At 39.2% G+C, this 20,788-nt stretch overlaps 1 protein-coding gene across 1 annotated transcript in view; it reads right to left on the bottom strand.

Moving 5' to 3' along the window:
• LOC139723834 (uncharacterized) overlaps window positions 1-20,788 on the bottom strand; it is a 126,844-nt gene that overhangs the window by 47,274 nt on the left and 58,782 nt on the right. Inside the window, exons 2-5 of the mRNA XM_071635040.1 lie at window positions 6,070-6,303; window positions 4,628-4,850; window positions 2,871-3,070; window positions 1,803-1,905 (exon numbers count right to left, since the gene is read on the bottom strand). Of these exons, the coding sequence (XP_071491141.1) occupies window positions 1,803-1,905; window positions 2,871-3,070; window positions 4,628-4,850; window positions 6,070-6,303 (760 nt within the window). The remainder of the gene's footprint in view (window positions 1-1,802; window positions 1,906-2,870; window positions 3,071-4,627; window positions 4,851-6,069; window positions 6,304-20,788) is intronic.

The following is a 20,788-nucleotide window of genomic DNA, read 5'->3' as shown; positions in this document are numbered from 1 at the left end:
CACGATCCCTTTGATGTGTGCATCCAGAGGTGTTTGTTTTATATGATATTACAGGCCTATCAGAATGACACGAAAGACAGCACGTTGTTGCTCACCTTTTTGTCGACACGTTTTATAACTCTTCAACTCTTCAACTCCCAAACTGCTTTGGCTCCGTTATTTAACTGGACTGCGAACACATTTGATATATTATATTATTTGATACATTACAGCATCACTATTTTCGGCGTCTTTATGACAAATTGTCATCTAGATAAAAAGTTAAAGATGACAGAGCCAATAAAACAGAAAATAAATATCCCTATAAAATTTGGTCCTTAATTAAAGTCTCAGTATTTTTCAAAGCTGATGAATTATCGCCTACACGCTTGGCTGAATCTAAGCGTCAGTGCCGATTTATTCCAATCTTTGTTATTCAGTAAAGTTGACGGTTTCCTTACAATGCCTTGGTATTTGGAAGCATAGGCCTACTGGGATGGCGGATGATACACAACTGAACGGATCTAACGTGTGTAAAATTTCCGACTATACTAAAATAACAAGATCGATATTAGAATTTTCTATGTTAATATTTGTATAATGTTTACATAATATAGATGCTTAATGGTGTGGATGTATAATGTGTCTTTTTCTCCGCTTCTCAATTCAAATTATTCTAATCGTCGCATCATGGCGATCGGAAAGCAACCGGTTGAGACATGCTATTCTTTCGCTTTTCGTCCTACAATCTACCTTTACATGTATAGCAGGGCGTCAGTCGGACGAATAAGCGACGTACTGTGACCTCGCCAGTAATAGATGTCCTGAGTGTTTCACGAAAATAAGTTTCCCGCCACGCGCCACTAGAGACACTCTGTCACTAAGACAGCAGCCGGCAATTCGGCAGAAAGCCTTCACATTTCATTTTGTTTTTTAATTGTACATAAACACAGACACGCACACACACGCACACGTTCACACATGCACGCAATGCATACGTACTAGTATAACACGCACGCACACGCGCTCTCACACTAACAGAGGGATGACTCATTGTGGACTATTTATGGTTATCATTCAAATGTACTTTGCCTTGAGAGTTTCTGGTTAAAAATATGGGCAGAGCGGTGACTTAAAAAAAATACTATTGGAGGGACCAAGGCCCACAGTTTTATCCAGAAACTGGAAATTAGACAGAGTATATTGCTTTATATTTTGGATTTAAAACAAAAATCAAAACATGAAGAGGGAGCATGAGGCGAGAAGTCGTGTGGTGAATGCGATGTTGTGGAGGAATCCTACAGTGACTGTACGAATCAGGGAGTAATGTCACGTAAAAAGAAGTGAGCGATGTCATAATTGCTTTATGATGTCACAATTGTTCGTTTCATTTCACAAAGTGACCCAACGAAGCAGCGTGTGATGTCACAAGTGTTCTGTGATATCACAATTGTGCTATGACATCGTTTCAGAAATAATGTACTTTTTGAAAAATATCATAAAAAGTGGAGTTATTTTCCATATAGTATATCACGGAGTGTGAAGCATTGTCAAAATACACTTAATCACGCGTGAAGCTCTTTAAACCAATCATCAAATGATAAACTTTTTATCCAAATATCAAAACTATCTAAATGTTGTTTTGAGATGCTTCGCTACAGAATAAAATTGCTCTAAGATACAGAGTGATATGACATACAGCGTAAAGGCTGCTGCTGCAGGAAGTAGCTACTTAACGAGCTGAAAGGGAAAAAGAAGAAAAAAACACTCTGTGTACTTACGGACGACAAACATACAAATCAGAACAAAACCAAAATTCTTACGTTCTTTGTAGCACACGAATGTGTGAGTGTCGTTGCAGTCCGAAATGACGGAATTGCCTGTTATATTCATGACGTAACAATGTGGCGACGAGACGTGGTCTGGCTGCAGGAAAACAAAAGAAGAACCAAAAAAAAAATTGTTTTGTAGAGCAAAGACAATACCAACAATAACAACTGATGATCTCTGAGTTGCTTTGCAACAGCGTATAGCCACCCTTATCTTAACTTCTTTTATTTGCTGTTTTATCAATGCAAGGAATACCCACACATTTCGATCCCATATCGGTTATTTCCCTTTTCAACTTAAAACGGTTAAGGCTAGCAAATTGCACTTTTCCCTACATATTTTAAAGTCAACTTTCCATGTCAGATGATTCTCTGGATAGTAATTTGTTAGGATTGTATGTGACCTTGCCCTACAGCGGTGCAAATTGTGATATTGTATAAGAGTCTTTTCGTATTTCTCTCCGTATCAAATTACGAATTTTTCTTCGTTTCGTACGCAGCTTGATTCGATTATGTACAAAATGATGTATGCATTCATTAGTACTTTGTAAATCCTGCAAAAAAATCTTCCTCCTCCGCTTTTGGGCGAGAACTGAGCGAAAAATGAGATATCATACTAATGAACGTTTAGCGTCAACATTAGTTTTGGTAACAAGGAGGAAGATGGTGATAATAGTGGGGGTTCTAGTGGTGTGGATGTTGGCTATGATGATGGTGATGGTAATGAAATTGATGACGATGATGGTGATGGTTATCAAGAAAGTGATGACTATGGACAATAGAAGCGTTGCCTATACGTCGGTAAAAAGTTTACAGTGAAAAGGCGCTTGGAATAGTGATGAATGGTGATGGTGATGGTGGGGTTGGTGGTGTTTCTGGCGGTAACAGGCCTACGTAATAATGATAAGACCATGATAATGTTGACAATTGCGAGGATCATTAGCTGAAGTTCTTGAGATGTGTTGTAATGTTAATGGTGAACGTGTGTGTGTGTGTGTGTGTGTGTGTGTGTGGGAGATAAGTGATAATAGTGATAATTATGAAAGGGAAGTTGGAGCACACCTTTCCAATCCAGTATGTGAAGTTGTCTATTTCACTTCCCAGAGGCTTTTTGACTGGAGCATTCTCGTTACCAACAAGATAGGCGCCCAGTTGACGACACTGGTAGCCAGCCTGGTCGTAGGTTAGAGGTTCCCGTAAGTGGCGATAACACCTCTTCTTGTGGAAAGACCATTCTGGTGGACACTTCTTTGTCCTGTCTTCTAGAGAAAAGAATATGAGAATTAACACACATACGTAAACACACATGCACTTATATCATGTTATAGTATCATAAGGACGATATGTCTTTTTAAAAGTGTTATATAAAATTTGACATCCACGCTGCGGGAGTTATATATTCCCGAGAGGTTTTATTTAAAGGACAAGTCCACCTTCATAGACACGTGGGTTGAATGAATGCAGCAATATTAGTAGAACACATCAGTGAGAGTTTGAGCAAAATCGGACAATCCGTTAAAAAGTTATGAATTTTTGAAGTTTCTGCTCAGTCACGGCTGGATGACAAGACTACTATAGCTTATGATGTCACATGAATATAACGACATAAAGAAAGAATAAAGAAAATTCAACATAATTTTATTTCCATTTTTCTCGCATAACAAAAGAACACTCGACTTCTCTCTTTCAGAAGGCAGGGGGAATAATATTACCCTAAACATACGTCAATAGCAAGTTGAAGAACTGTGCACTTTATTCAAAAAGTAAAGTTTTGCGAAATTCTCGTTTTATTGTCCTTATATAGTTGTACGCATGTGACATCATACACTGTAGTAGTCTTCTCTTCCAGCACTGACTGCGCAGATACTTAAAATATTCGTAACTTTTGAACGGATTGTCCAATTTTCCTCAAACTTTCACTGATGTGTTCTACTAATACTGCTGCATTCTCTCAATCATTATGTATATGAAGGTGGACTTGTCCTTTAAGATTATAATTTCATTAACATATTATTTCGAGGAGTAAATACAACTCCCAAGAGACTGTAAAGGGTTGTATTACAACGATAGAAAAGTAGGCAATAGTCGTTATGTTCCATGATCTACATAAATACAAATCGTTTCATTCCAGCCCCGTCTGCAGGCAGTCCAAATTCTTGATTTTTTTTCTTATGAAATGCGTATAGGCCTACCTGACGCCACTGCTCGCAATAAAACGATTTAGATACTCATTGTGCCAGTCACGTGATTAGTGATTGCATTCTGACCAATCACCGACCAGTATTCATGTAGACCATTTAATGTTATTGTGTATGATATCATACTATATCATATTACAGTATGATTGATAAATTGATTTTATTTTCCGTATATTACACAACAAAAACAATAACAACAGCGACTGGATAGCCCATATTCAGCGATGCCAACATGACATCGCTGGTCTTCTATGGGATCCAGAACATCAAAATTATAAATACAATAATTTAGTGAAAATACTGATCACATGTACATTACTAGTACAGTGTAATATACTGTTAAATCAAATCATATTCTGAATATATTACATTACGCCCAGTACTTTTGCTTGTCTTTTAGCTTGTCTTTTTTTTTTTGTAAAAACGGATACCGATTCAACAAAAGGAATGTTACGTTGTTGGTCCAGCAAGTTACGTCGGCGATAAGAAAAAGAGTAGACCTAAAGCGCTTTAATTAGAGTATATGTTTTTTTCTTCTTTCAAAACGTTGTCTGCTCAGAGTTTGATTAGATTAAGATTTATTTTACTTGTAAGGATACAATGAATCGTCTGATAGCTTACCTTGTTTACTTACGGGTTTGTAGTGACATTTGACCCGGCTGGGAGAGCGCGCGCTGCAAGCTGTTTGTTCGGTAACGTTGGCATCCATCCGACACGACAGCCCGACGGGCGTACGCGCGCAAGTGACGTACGTGTAAGTGTTGTCTTCATCGCCGTCACCCAAGGGTGTGGAATTGTTGGTTGAAGATGCATAGTCCACATCACTCCACAGTCTGTAGTCATCCTGCGGGTATATGTACAGGAAAATCGCATGAAAATGACGTCTACATGTCATGTTTCATGTTTGATAAACAACTCAAAATGTCGACTAGTAAGTTGCACTTGTCGTCTACAACCTAAGGAGGCAAAACGTCTTACGCATCTCATTGTGTAGGGCCTATAAGAATACGATATCTACAATAACACGGGTTGAGATTGCAATTACTAAGTGCATGTACCAAACTGACAAAACATGAAAAATAAGATGTCACAGTAAAGTATGGACAGTCATCTTTATATCCAAGGTAATCTCTCCAGCGTTCGCATCGTTCTACTTCCAGAGTGCCCTGCCATTATTATAGCCCCAACATTCCCAGGTACCCATCCATACACCTGTATCGAGAGGGACAAGCGCTGTTTAGGATTCGAATCCGGAACCTCTGCTAAAAAAGTCAAGTTTCTAATCTCCCATACCGCGGAGCTCTCATATTTCAAAACAAATCCACTGTAATATTATAATTTACTCACCTACCAGTGCCTACATGAACTTATTGTGATAAATGCAGGGTTTTTACCAAGATTTCGTAAGAAACCTTTCCTATTATAGCACAGAGCAGATAGGGTTTTTGCGTCTTTATTGATACATAATGGTATTTGTATATGACATTTCATTTCGAGTGTTATTATACTATGATCTGCAAGAAACGCAAGCATTGTTAGGACTCTAAATCGCCAGGTCGAACAATATTTTTGCTTTGAAAACTCGTGCGGAGAAATAAAATTTTCGTCAACATCTTTAGAAATCAACTTGAAAGGGGCATAGAGAGGATCATCTCCTCCTTCTCCCAGTGAATATCTTACGCTGAAAGAAGGTTAATCTGTGACAAAACCACAGGTCTCTCCGGTGTGACACAAAGTTTCGCTAAAACTGTCTGGAAAGTGTTAAAGCAGTGTATATTGTGCTTAGTTTGTTCTAGTATGGATTATTTTACCCATTACCAGTTATTCTTCACATGTATTACCTACTTCTATAAGTACACGTTATCGAACAGACAGTAGACACTTTCATTGGTAAATAGTACTTGGGAGTGTTGTTGGGTCTTTTAAGTGGTGCAGGGTTGATGATGCGGAGTCGGATAAATGTTAGGATTAGACAGATCGATGCTTCACATTATCATCCAAGCAACTACGTGAAATGAGATCAGTGGATTAGATTATGTAAGGCTAATCAACCAGGCAATTACCTGTCCAGTGTTCCTCGACCCGAAGTAAACGCAGGCCATCTGATCACCTTCGCAACTGAACAGCGTGCTTTCGCCGCTCCCCGTGCATTCCCGGTTGTCGCTGTTCTCTTGCTCCATCTGCCTGGCCAGGTGACTGGAGTTCCCCTTGATGCGGAAGCACGCTGGAGAGATGGAATTGTTGTCCATGGCCTCCGAGAAGCAATCGCAGAGTCCTCGGCAACTCGGCAACCACGGCTACAGAATAGCAAGAACACAGGAGGAGAAAAAAAGAGAAGAAGATAACGTTTAAGTGGGAGCAGCAAAATGAAACTTTTGCGTGGCGTATTCGAATCGCATTTACGTTAACGCATTACTCCATAACACATTTACACAACTGCACTATGAACCGAAGTATGACATTCATTTTGGTAGAATTAAGATGACAATAAACAAGATTTGATATGTCATTGTGATTTGATTCGATTTTCATTATCTTCAGCACGGTATAAAGAGACTGCAGTTATCAGCTTCGAAGCTGCTTTTCAGCAAGGTGATGGATAAGAATCAACAGAACTGAATCATAGATAAACAATAACACAGGTAGAAAAGCTTAAAAAATAATTGATTAGATACGACATAAAATAATGACATACAAATAAGCAAGTTAAAGTAGCAGAACAAATATCAAATTCAATTTAGGTGAGCATGGCAATGAAAGAGCATTATATGAGGACAAAAATAAGATTAAGACGGTGAGCAAATATTATGGGTAGTCAAAACAATAGCATAAATAAGTGAAATATTCTTTAAACTTCCCATAATCAATATGTCATTTTGAATCTTCTCTATTCTTGCATTGTGCACAGCGATACAATCAAAGGCATAACCAATACTTTGGATGAGTGTCATAGTATGCACATAACCTGAGAAAGAAGGAAGTCAAAACGATTTTATTGTTCGATTCTGTTGACATCATTGTTAGTATTCACTTGTCCTGTAGGTGTCCATCATTATGATACTGATTCTGAGTGCAATACTGCAGGCTTTGCAATCTGTGTCGATCGTCTTGACATAAAAGTGAATAACTTTAGATGTGCACATCAGCCTATTGCTTCTGCGATATGTGAGTGTTCATAGATTTTCAGACATTCCAGTGATCAAGGGGTTAACAGCCGCTATACAAAAGAGATTGAAATACTTCGTATAGTTTCTGTTTGATTGCATTTTTCTTTTATTCATTTGCAGCATTCTGTAGGTTCTGGATCATCTTCCGGAGATATGAACACAGGCTTTTCATTCGCGATGAAAGCTGTTAAACATTAATTAACAGGAAAAAAAGGCCACCATCCACTTTCAATCTGTTTTTCTCTTGTGCACTTGCAAAGAACTAATTTCATCAGTAGCTTTTTTCCGTGTAAATAATTCGCTCTAGAGTGGTGTGACCGCATTCGAACAAGATCAGGGACCCGTTTCATAAAAAAGTTGATATGATAGCAACTCTTGCTGGGATGATGATGACGTAATGATTTAACGTGCTCTACTTCATCCACGTGTATTTTTCTTGCTTATCTAAATGGTTGACAGAGTGCTGGGCTGCCGAGATTGTATAATTCATAAAAGACTGGATGCGAACCAGGCTGTGCGGACGGTCTATATGTTTAAAGATGTGCAGACCTGGTTGGGGGGAAAATGGAACGGCAGAAGCCTTTGTTCATTTAAAAGCTTGCACTCGCAGATTGTGGTAGGCGCTGACAGGGACTTGTCCTCCGAAAATACTGCCTCCATCGAGGGTGATGGTGAGTAGAGTCTTACGCCCCATCCATAGAGAGAGAGAGAGAGAGAGGGGGGGGGGGGGAGGAGTTTTTTTTATTTTGTTCTGAGGCGTTTTTCTGTACTATGACTCGTACAGGTTTTTATTGAGGGGCATAGAGCTATCTTGTCCAAACTATTGAATAATCGAAACAAAACAGTGAGTTCTGAGGTTTGCCATAATGTGTGTATGTGCGCGCATGTGTGTGTGTGTGCGCGCGTTTTGTTTATGTGTGTGTGTGTGTGCGCGCGCGCGTTTTTTTTTTTTTTTTTTTTTTTTTTTAATTGACCCGTGAGACCAAGAGCCAAGAGGTTAAATAGTGCACTATACTTTAAATGCGCATCTACCAGTCCTTGGAGCATGCATTCGGAAAGGGGACAAAAGGTCATGAAATTTAGACCAGTCGTTAGAAAATTATGTCATGTGCATAGTAATTATTTAGTGGGCAAGATATACATTGGTGGTTACGTTGTGTCCGCAGAGAAGAAGTGGCCTTGGAAAGGAGTAATCTCTATTAATGGTCATTGCTGCATGCCCGTCGTATGACCGAGGGGTAACTCGACGGCCTTTTCTGACCCGTGCATAAAGTTAATTTGCCAGCCGACGAGGAGCCCATACTCTGTTTCAAACGAAGACCAAAAAAAAAAAAAAAAAAAAAAAAAAATCAACAACCAATAAACAAACCGTTCGCGACGAGCAGACGCCGGTCATCACTATCATACGGTAACTATATGTAAAGCGTGGGCTGAATATCATTGAGAACTGTGCACACAAGTGTAATGTTTTGACACATTATGTGTTTTCTTGGTATAATACATTATGAATGGTATCACGATGTTCTCACGTACCGTTATGTTCTCTTAATCTCTTTGCTTTCGCTTCCGGGTATAATTAGTTCGATCACGTACTCGTTTTCCAGTAATTTCGTCATAAATAAATGAACAGATGGATGGATGAATGAATGAATGAATGAATGAAGTATAGGCTACATAATGTATGTGGGTCCTATACATATTTAAACACACACGTCATAACGAATGCATCAGTACCATAATAATAAGAGGGTTTTTTGTTGTTGTCCAGTTAAAGAAACGTATCAATTATTACTTTGATTCGCCAAATGATGGAAAGAGCGAAAGGATACGGACGTTTTTATAGCGGCAACTTTGCTTTCAAATAGTTACTATACCCTTAGAACTCCGTTAAGATTAATATCTATCAATAAGACTGCCAACATATCTACATATTAGCACGTTGACTGTCATTGGACATTTCCTGGTAACGGTCTTCATATAGGTGTAAGTATTAAGCGTAAAGAGAGTTATAATGTGCAGGTGTGTTTCAATGCTAAATTGACGGATAGCCCGTTTTCCTCTTTTCCCTCTCTCCCCTTCTCCCATCTCTCTCCCTCTCTCTCTCCTCTCCCAACCCCTCACACACACTCTCTTTCCCTCTGTCTATTCCGACCTTCTTTTTTTTCTCTCCAGCTATATTTCTCTTCTCGGTCAGAATGCTGTCTGCCGTCGGAAACTCGCCATCGCTACGCCTCATTTGAGGCGACATGATGCCATTTTGGAAATTTTCTAAAAAAAACCCAACTGAGCTGCATTCAGCACTTTCAAGTAAAATATATTTTCCTGTACACTGAAAATTTCGACAGAGTTTTGGTGAAGGATGTATACTCTCTATTTAGTTTATTCAGTTAGCGGGTGAGTACTCATTTACAACTGGCGCGTGGAACTAGAACAGTATAGGTGTTGAACTTCAACTCTTGATGAACCTTCCTCGTAATCTTGGCATCAAGAATAGCAGTTGCAAATTTAATGATTTTTCCTTTCTACTACTAAGTGTCTGAAGTGTTCTCATATGACTTAGATTATCAGTTATTTCTAACCTTGGATTATGAATAGTGCTCAACAATACTTTACCGGTCATAAAATGCATATTTGACACCCAACAAGGATGCTTTTTGGCAAATAGATATCAGATTATATTTGACCTGTTCAAGAATTCTTGAAATGATTTAACACTGCCAACAGACAATGACAGAATATCTACCAGCAAACAAGGGAATCTTCGTAGTGATCGTTCAGAATAACAAGGGAAACTATATAACAAGCATGTTAAATCACGCTACGCATGCACTCCGTCTGATGTACTTCATGACATGTGTCTAATCGTAGAGAACAAACTAAGGTGGCGAGAAACCGGGCCAAGCAATGGAAGTCGTCTACTCGAGTCTGATAAAAGTCCCGCCACAATCATGAGTCGAGAGAACCCCTTTACACCTCACCTGGGACAAACTCATTTAGGATCGCGTGTTGCCGTCTGAGATAACACGATTTGGTGTCCAAGCGATTAAATTCGATGACAAGAAATGCAAATCGTTTCTTTCCCTCAACTTGCAGGACACCAATAGGACCATCGCATATATGATTTTAATGTTGTCAACAAAGTTTACTCAGTGTACTTTATAAAGCAGGGTTTACATGATTGTAGACATATTTTAGTCGTATGATATATCTTGATTGATACAGCCAATCATACGACAGTTGTTGATATTCAATGAATATTCAATAGATTGATATTCGATGAACATTCAATCAATTGACGCTCAAATTGGTGGTCAATGGATTTTCAATCAATTTATTGATATTCAATCAGTCAGACTCGTTCATATTATGATGCAGATGGAATTTCGTGTATCATTAATTTCATTTCATTTTAGATCCACGGCATTTTGTCACAGTGCCCATGACTGTTAATATGCACGCTTGTTTTACTCTTAAAAAAATTGCAGCACACATCATCTCGTCAAAATTTCCATCATCATTTAGATCACCGTTAATAAAAACAGTACATCATCATTTCTGTCATCATCATCGTCGTCATCGTCGTCATCGTCGCCAACATTCTTATCATCACCATAAATATTCAATTGCGCTCTATCATAAATACGACATTGACTATTTGCTTTGCTGATTATATCGTAATACTTGTGTTCAACATTAAAAGCATTTTACTTAAAATGCAAACAGCGCACGAACTGACTACCATGCTAATTAAATGGAAACAGATAGGAATCTGGTAATATCCTGTCGCGGCGGCAGTGGTAGTGCACTAATGGGTGTAGGCCAGGGAAGCGGGACTGCTGGACAACTTTATTAGCTCAACCCGTTAACATGACCCTCACAGCATTCACAAACGGTGTAATTGCACTTACGTTAAACAGGTAGAGACAGTTGTCGAATGTTTCCATGTGGACGACGAGTTACGTAAGCAGCAGCGGACTCAATAATTGTTCACTAAATAGTGAGTATTATTGCGTAGATTATAGAGCGCCCTCCCTACGTGAGATCCGACTTGAAGCTTGCTCATGGAGCTCAGCTCCTTGGCTTACCTGCTCTTCACTGTCCTGAGGTCTTCCCTGCATGCTTTAACAATTTCGCAAGAACTGTCAATCTGTATTGCTGTATACCGGCTAGTCTGCTGTGCAGACATGTGAGTGTCAAGTTATGTCAACAGGACGCCCACTGGCTTTAATGTATGGTGACATCTGTTGACAATAATCAGTGGTAACTATGCAGGCTGTGACTGTGGTATACTTTCCCGGAGTTAAACACGACTGTGGTATACTTTCCCGGAGTTAAACACGAGGTGTTATGAAAGTTTTGATAGAGGCCATATTCCCCTGAACGCACTACGCGCTTTCCAAAAAAAAAAAACAACAACAAAAACAAACGATGACAAATCTCACGTGTAGCCTCTCCCATACCTGTACCTTTACGCGAAGAGTGTCACTACTATTACTTAGCCTCGAGCGAAAGATTTGCTTGTGTTGAGTGACGTAATGTCATGGGGTAAGCCTACTCAGCTCAGCAGGTAGGTTTCCGCGGCCTTTAACAAGCCTACTTCCTAGAACGTGCACCGTCTTTTATACACACCCATACACGCTCACACACGCTCACACACGCGTCATGATGTAGGAAATACAAGGTCAAGCGGCGCACAAATTACATGGTTCGTTCCTCAAGACACCTGCGGCGCACTAACAAGTGTTCCGTTTCAAATTATCAGACGTCAGGTCCCGTGTTGATCTAGATTAAAAAAAAAAAAATGTTGTCCAGGGGTCCCTTTCATGAAGATATTACATAAAAGTATTTACATACTATATTATTATCTCGGAATGGTTGAGGCCGCTCAATGTAATATGAGAGACTTTCAAAGAGAATTAAAATCCATTTCAAGAAGTCGCTCAATTTAGTGCGTCTTATGAGCAAAGAAGTCTCTCATAAGACTTTCATAAAACGCCCCGGGGATCTTTCTATACTAACAGTTAGTTCCCCTTTCCCAATTTAACAAGTGCGTGGTGACGTCACTGTTACAAATTCAGATGTAGATATGCTGCAACTGGATTGCGGTTATGATTGTATTATATTTCACGGAACTCAGACATTGTATTTATAATGATTATGTGACTGTCATAATATAACAAGAGGTAGAGGAAAACTTACGCCCACGGAATAAAGTCAATGAATACCTAGACCTCACGCACTCCAAAACCTTAACGAGGGCCTCTGCCAAGCCGATAAAATTAATCTATTTGCGTAGTGTGCATGAGACAACGTGTTATTGGCCAAAATGCATCACATTATTAACGAAGACAACATCATATTAAATCCATTGCAGCTTGCGGGGAGACGTCAAATGAACACTATCATCAATTTGCGCTTAAATCTATGATCATGCAGGCATAATCATATTTTCACACTTTGTTGCACATCATAATACCTTGCAGCCACAGAGAATCTGCACTTTGATAACAACCCATGTATCACTATAAAAAAAAATAGATGCAGTTTTTTTTTTTCAGTTCTGCAATCAGGATGGCCCCTACTCTTCTGGTTTCAATGAAAAATAAAATACAAACACATGCACACACACACACATACACCCACACACACACAATATAGCGTGTTCTCTTTCCTGCTTAGTACCAAACTATTGTATCCCCAGTCGCTGTTCACTCTTCACAGACAACAATATATCACGTGACCACGTGGTGATATCCATTAACGAGCGTTCAAGTTTCGCCATCCACCAAGCCAAGATATTAGCTAATTAATCCGTCTGCTAGACTGAAGTGTCTGGCCGGATCAACCAATTCGCGACAGGTCGCGGGAAAATCCATGTCGAACGATTTTCATCCGTCAGTGCGACAACATCAATTGCAGGGGGAGCTTTGAAGTATACACACTGTATTACGCAATATAAAAATGTCCTCCTACTCGGCAAAGTTAATGATTAACGGCTTCTTTGGTTAGTACGAGACCGCATGATTTCTTTCATACATAAGCTCCATCGCAAGAACAAAATGCAAAGGAATCAGTACCATTCGATGTATCAGCAAGAATCATACTTTTTCTGGGGGATTTGTAAACATTTATTTTTCTCGTTGGCGGCAAGATAGAGAACGTCTATGATGAAAGATTGTGGCTTATGTGTTTTATTTGAGAAAAAATATTTGCAGCAAAGAAGAGATATAGAAAGAGAGAGAAAAGAAATGTGTTCAGCTCCAAGTAAATCACAGGCTTTTTTTTTTTTTTGGTGATAGCAATCAGAGAGAAAAAGCAAACGGTCCTTTATTTGGAGAAGTCTCTTCACGGCGCCATTGCTGTACACTCGGCTCTCCTTATTTTCCCTGGCAGTCGCTCTCGGCTGAAATTAAGTCGCTACCCTAAGTAAGCTATGGTATTATCTTAATGTGATTACTACTGAACCCCCCCCCCCCCCCTACACACACACACACACACACACACATCGATACGCAAACACACACACACTCAAGAACACAGTGATAAATCACACACACACACACGGATACACACAAAGGCACACACATACGGATATACGCCAAATAATATGATAGGAGTAGGAATGATCACGATCTTAGGTAGATGCCAACATGTAGACCCCAAGTACGCTCTCGACGATAATGAAGTAGAACCCGTAAAAGTGCTGATGAGAAATCGTGCACACCTTCAAGATAATGAAGTATTAATATGCTTTGCAGCTTTAATACTTGATTGCTACGTTTCTTGAGTGAAGTCACTCATTTTGTCTCTGATTAAAATATGATTTTAGGAAGTTTTCGTTATTTCAGCAAATACATGTATGCGACTTATCCTGCATCTCTGCCCTTGCCAATGGGTAGGAATATTTATTTTTCTTTGTTTTTCATACTCAACTTATACAGATAGTGACGTTTTGCTTTAAGTTTCAATTTAAGGAGCCGGTATGACACTGCATTGGATAGTGCATTGAAATAAGAATGTAAAAATCTCACTTGTTAAATCATAAATAATTTCCTTCCTGCAATGTGTTCATTTGCTGCACCATTACATGTGGTTTTGATTTTCGTGTTGACAATATCGGTTTGGTCACTGCAGTGCATGTCACTTTGTTGCTCTGCTCAAAACGCTTTGTACTTTTGGATAATAGAGGCCCCTTCCTATTTCTTGATAAAAATGTCATTTTAAAGGGAGATCATATTGGTAAACAACACATGCTGCAATGTGGTGTGACATCAATTTGGGGATTAGGGTGGGGTTGGAGAGAGTGGTACTTTTTTTTTTTTTTTTTTTGGGGGGGGGGGGGGACTTTTCCTTAATTAAGTCAATTCTCTATTCTTTCTAGCCGACCAAATACCAGTGTGGTAGCTTGACCTCGTTTCTCGCTCCCTGAATTCTTCGGTGCTGTTCAATCACAACGCTGATGTATACGGCAAGAAACAGATTTAACACTTGATGTTTAATGTCCAAAAAGGTTCGACGTGTACCGCAGTTTTCTTGGCAGGTGGTTTTAATTCCCTTTGTGACGTAATCGGAGTGTTTGCAGGGAAAGATAATCCGATTGGCGTGATCTCGTCTTGGGGACCCGCGGGGTGTAACCCGGTTCTTGTGGGAAATATCCCGCATTGATTAACCTTGGGCTCGCGTGTAGTGACCAACGTATAGCTTCGCTCACTGCCTCGCCATCCGGCGGTGTTAACGTCACGGCTTGCACAAACAATAACACCTTATTGCGACCTTGTCTTTCCCTCGAGAAGGATAAAAGCTCGTAATTCCTTTATTGGACCTTTCCATATGTAAGAAAATATTCTGCCATAGGCGGGTGGTCATCTGCCATTTTATTACCGTTCTATTTGTTGTAGACATCTAGTACCCCTATGCAAAGCAACTTCGACGACGTTGTGTTCCCATAAGAGCAGTAAAGAAAGGTCCTCTGTACTGAAAGTGCGATATGATTAGGGTTAGGAAACTCATAACAAGTAATGCCCCATAAATTGCATCAACAATTATCATTATTCAATTGTTTTGCACGATCCGCCAATTGATGACAGATATCTATACTACTGTGTCGTATATAGCCGACGGATGTTTCTGTTTTGTTTCTTCTTTTTTAATCGGCGACGCAGTGTCAGCACACACAATATAATGAATAAATTATGATTTTCTAGAAGAGAGGAGGTTATAGTTGTTGCATTATTGATAAAAAAACAGAATATTCATCTGTAAATGAGTTGCACAATTACGAGTCTATGGTATCTTCACCTGTTCGCTTACCTAAACCAAATGTGTGCCTGTGAACTTTTATATCGAAATCACGTAAGATCTATTAACAATCCCCAAATGTCCTTATATCGTTTTAAATTTTGATTATCTGTCTATTTTCCCAATTTGGTATGTCAGCAATTCTACTGACTAAAGTCGATTTGTACATAATACTGAAAGAAGTGTAACTCATGTGTAACTCATGTAGCAAGACCGATCAATTCTGAAATGCTTGGGGAAGTTTGGGAATGAATTATCTCCCTTATCTTATCGGGAGATTCTGAATTTCCTTTCACCGTCTTGCACAGTTATTGCCGAACAGAATAGTAGAGCTACATGATACTTATTAATCAGTCAAATTTCGAACATTGTTTTTTTTTTTCACTAGTCATTGTTAGTTTTTCGATAAATGCCCTGCGCTCGCTGCTATAACGGGCAAGAACCAGCACTATACCTGTCGGGAGGAAGCTCGGAAGTCCAGTGGATACGACGCCTGTCTAGAAACCAGGAAATCGTTGGTTCGAGTCCAACCTGAGTATGTATGCCTATGATTTTTATCATTGCTATTACTAATATACTGAATAACTGATTCTTAGCAAATAATGATAGTAGTAGTAGTATAGTAGTAGTAGCAGTAGTAGTAGAAGTAGTAATAATAGTAGTAGTAATAGTAGTAGTAGTCGTAATAATAAAAAAATAATAATAATAGTAATAATAGTTTGAAAGCTTCTGAGTTCGTACGTGTTTGAGTCGTAAAACATTCAAAGCCTCCAAACTTCTAAGATTATAATAGAATCTTAATTCGCAAGACAACTTAGACGCTTAATATTTTCCTACTATTTCTCAGGTTTGAAATTTTGTCATATTTTTTTTTCTGATTTTTTGCGGATGTGATTGATTGTTCCATCTAATACTTCATCAATGGAGACATGCAGTGGAAAGCTGCAAATTTGATGACAAAACGATGACTTCAGCGAAATGCCGCCTGGATTTTTATTGGTCAGATGAAAGTACAGGGCTAATTAGGTCCCCATGCAAGATCGTCCATGCTTGGTGGATCCGTCAGGGTAGCGCACAAGTCTGTACTTCCACTTTCCAAGATCTGCGCATGTCATTCACTGTGTGAGGTTGATGACGTCAGTCTAGAAACCTCCATCAACTAATTAGTCCATTAATGCTGCATTTTCACGGTCCTCACGCCACAAATGGCAGAAACAACCAATTAGTTTATGGACTGCCTAGTGGGAGGGGTAAAATAATGGAGATACACACTAACGGTCCGTGAAAAATTGATAGAACCTCGTTCTGTTTGCTCTTTTTTATATCATACTAAGGACCAAGTTCAAACATTTGCATACTGTTGCATGTATACGCTTTTTCACTTTCATGAACCCATTTCTGCCTCATACGTCCTCTTCCCTCTCCGCAGCTATGCCGTAACTCGTCTTTTATTTTCCTCTTTTTTTTTCTCCACGTCTTTCTTTCCGTTTTACCTTCCCTTCCTTACTAACGTGTTTTGTTTCTCATTACCAAATCAACAGACATCGCTAAAAACCATGCGTATTTGAATCCGGATAAAGCTGAAAAACAACGACAACAACATATCTAATTTGTAACGTCATCGGTCTTTCCTCAAACGACTTCACGATGTATTACGAATCTTGTATAGAAAGTAAAAAGTCATGATCGTTAAAGAATGTCTGTAAATCACATCTTAATGGGCTAAGTAAGTATTTTGCCTTGATAAACTGAAAGAGATTGCCATTTTTATCTTGTGTATACTTTGTTGTCATCTCGGAACAGAATATTTATACGAAATTTATTGATTCCACTTATTCCAAACATTGATTTCAGTTGCCATGCCTTGGATTCCTGTACTCCAGCAAGATGGATTCTTTACTGCTGCGTAAGCAACCCGGATGCTTTAGTGCATTGGTTTTGAATGGCATCATTTCTGCTATATGGTGCTTTTTACGGTGTCTACTAAATCACAGTGACTTAAAGATGTCAAGCAATATAAAAACCCTTGATACACTTCCTCAATATAACCTTATTTTCATATCCGGTGCTTTACCTCGGTGGTGGATGGATTTCTGTAAATCCATTAGATAAGCAGCTTAAACAGTGGATAAAAAAACAGCAGCATACAGGACATTATTAGCAAAAAATAACCTAGACACGTCTAAAAATTTATTGGAAAAAAAAGTTTCAATATGCATTGCATCAAGAGAAGTCGTGATGAAAAGCAGATGGTAAAGACACCCAAGAAGGACGGTGAGCTGTGGACTTGATAGCAAGGCAGACGCACTTCTTCGGCCTAAGCCAACTCGGTGAGTTGGTTCAGTCAGTTAGCCTGTGTTCCTTGTAATCAAATGTCTCGAGTTCGAGTCCCGTTGAGTCTAGCCGGGGAGGTGACTTCCCACTTCCCTGTTCTAGCTGAGCTCTGTTGTTTGTAATCATGTTGTCCCCTCTAGTAAGAGACAAAAACACTCTGTCCCTCGGGTTGGACGTCAAATGGAGTTTCCATGGTGTGCAGGAGTTCATCCACGTACGCAAAAGATTCCACTTCACTTCCGTCACTTCAAAGTGCTGGATGCAAACAATGTGAAGTGATCCTCTAACATATCACATACCAATGAACCAGAAAAAGGGCCAATAATACCGATCACTCGCGGTTTGCCTCAGGTGGCTAGCAATAGTCAGCAAACAGCATCAACCAGTTAGTCACATCGCACCTTTTTTTTTTTGAGAAGGAGAAGAAAGTTCACATGCATTTGCTGCGACAAAGTTTTGCTTTCACTTTTACGCTATTCATGCACACATAATAGGCACAAGGAGCAGCTCTTGCTGCAATGCTTCCTCCACTATTACCATGCATCGGCAATATCATCATCATCGCCATCATTGCTACCGACATGAACGCCACAACACAGCGCTACCAACTTTTTCTCATCACCATTTCCAACACCATCATCACCGCCGCTACAATCACTCACCTCTAGAGCCAATTATAAAGAGCATTATCGTTTCTACCTTCTTACCATCTTAATAACCGTTACAACTGCCGCTAAAACATCCACTGTCTTAGCAACCATCACCACCTCTACCACCGTCCCCACCACAAACGTATCTGCTTATCATCAACACAGGCCCCATCAATATCCCTCTCTTTCTGTCCCAAGGCAGTTATAAACTCAGCATCTTAATGTCACCAGTTGGACACGGAGGATGCCCTCTTATTCTCCATTGTATACTGCTGTATATTATGTGAGTCAGTATCACAAAATGTAAGCTCCAATGTATCAGTTGACGTCATTCACATTAATTCGCTGTAGACAAGAAAGAGGGAAATAAAGATCACTTTTATTTTGGTCTTCTCACTTTTCTTTTCTGGTATTTTCCTCACTCTTATCTGTTTCCACATTCTTCTTACGTGTGACATGGTTAAAGTGTACGGTTGAAAGATGCTTTCCTGTTCATCCGATAAGGAACGTCACACATCTCATAAGACATGTATGCTTTATCAACGGAACCTGATAAAAAAGTCATGACGCAACTATAAGAGCAAGCGCAATAAATGCTGGGGGGGGGGGGGATAATGATACTGTGATTCTAGTGGTAACGCCCCGAAAAGAAACAGACCAGTTGTTGGTAAATATAACTGCGCAAAAAGAAGCGAAGAAGATAAATTTAGGCAGAATAGCACCAGCGACAACGCAAAATAAGATGGTATTGTTCAATTTCTTGAAATTCTTCCGTCGAGATGCTTTCATTGCAACTGATTGACAAATTGCCCTGCATCGACGTGAATAAATAAGCTTTGAATTGATCAGTGTTTTAGTAGTAGACATGACAACAAATCAAGGGCGTACATACTCAAGCGGGATGTACGCCCGCTCGAGTATGTACGCCCATGATATTATGTCATGGCTACTGCTAAAACACTGATCGATTCAGTGCTTATGTACTTACGTCGATGCAGGGCAATTTGTCAATCAGTAGCAAAGATGGTATTGCTTGTCAAAAACGTTCATATGGTACTGAATATACCGGTATGAAACTGTAAAATCATACGTATTCGAGAGTAATCTAGGACAATACCAGAACCAAAACAAATCGCTTTATATAGTATAAATAAAACAACAGCTGTGCGAGCAACATGATGTCCGGTCATGCCAGTGGAAACAACTGAACCGAAAAGAAACAGGTGAACGATGATATCTAGACCTCCACTTATGGCAGACGTACACAAATGCTAAATGTCTGAGATGTGTCACCTTGGATTTTTTGTTTTCGCGCTATGCGTGTGCAGAAGCCCGATCTGTCCTGGTCGTGTCAAGTGGTGGAGAAAGAATTCTCGCGATACTCGAAAAGATTTATGGCATGCCTACAGTGTCCGGTCACGTGGAATCCTGGCCCAAACCATTTTCATATCTTATCCCGAAAGCAGGATAAAGATGTGTGTCTCTGTCTGTGTAATCTCCTTCCGTCCTACAACGTAGTATGTGTTTTGTAGAAATCAGTCTCGTTTAGTCATATATATATATATATATGTGTGTGTGTGTGTTTGACGTATACAAGGAGAGAGAAAGAGAAACAAATGTTCAATGTTATACAATATTGATACTTAGACATTTTACGCTGCTTCTTATTACGTAATATCGCTTGATACTGAGCAAAGTATTCTAATATACTGTATAGGATTACCATTATCATACCAGTACTCTTGCATCACTTGATCTGCAATAAATTCCTTTTTTTATGACACTGATATGAAAACGTCCGACAGACTGATAAAAAGAGAATGTAAAAGTTGAACAGCTCGCCGCTAAACAAGAAATTATTACTCTTAAGGATAACTTAATAGTACAGGTTACCCTTACTTTCTTTCTCTTTCTGCTGTTATGTTTATGACGGGGAAATACGACGTACCAACAATTCAGGGCTTTTATATTTATGTTTAAAATCAATTATTTATACCTGTAATGGAAAAAATGCACTTTGGAATGAATGCTGTATTTCGGTGACAGAATACCATTCGTCCTTGACAAAATGACTGTAGATTTTCTTCTTTATTTATGATTGTGGAGCCATCAATATAGTTATTTCATCTTTATGAGATATAATTATTATAATCAGAGAGTTTGTGGTGCAAATATGTGATTCGATGATTTCAAAACAAAACAAAGAACCCTAATATCAAACAAACAGATAACAGCACAAATATCGAAGACGTCGTCAGTACACTGGAGTATCTTTAAAGTGTAATCCACATGGGTTGAGAGCTAGTAGCAAGGTTACTTTGAGAGAGGTCACA

This window comes from Diadema antillarum, unplaced genomic scaffold (genome assembly GCF_040938485.1).
Source record: "Diadema antillarum isolate AM-2024a unplaced genomic scaffold, OU_Dant_1.0 scf00000201, whole genome shotgun sequence".
In the NCBI taxonomy this organism is placed as follows: Eukaryota; Metazoa; Echinodermata; class Echinoidea; order Diadematoida; family Diadematidae; genus Diadema; species Diadema antillarum.
Note: the sequence above shows the minus strand (reverse complement) of the source record. Positions and strands in the feature narration are given on the sequence as shown.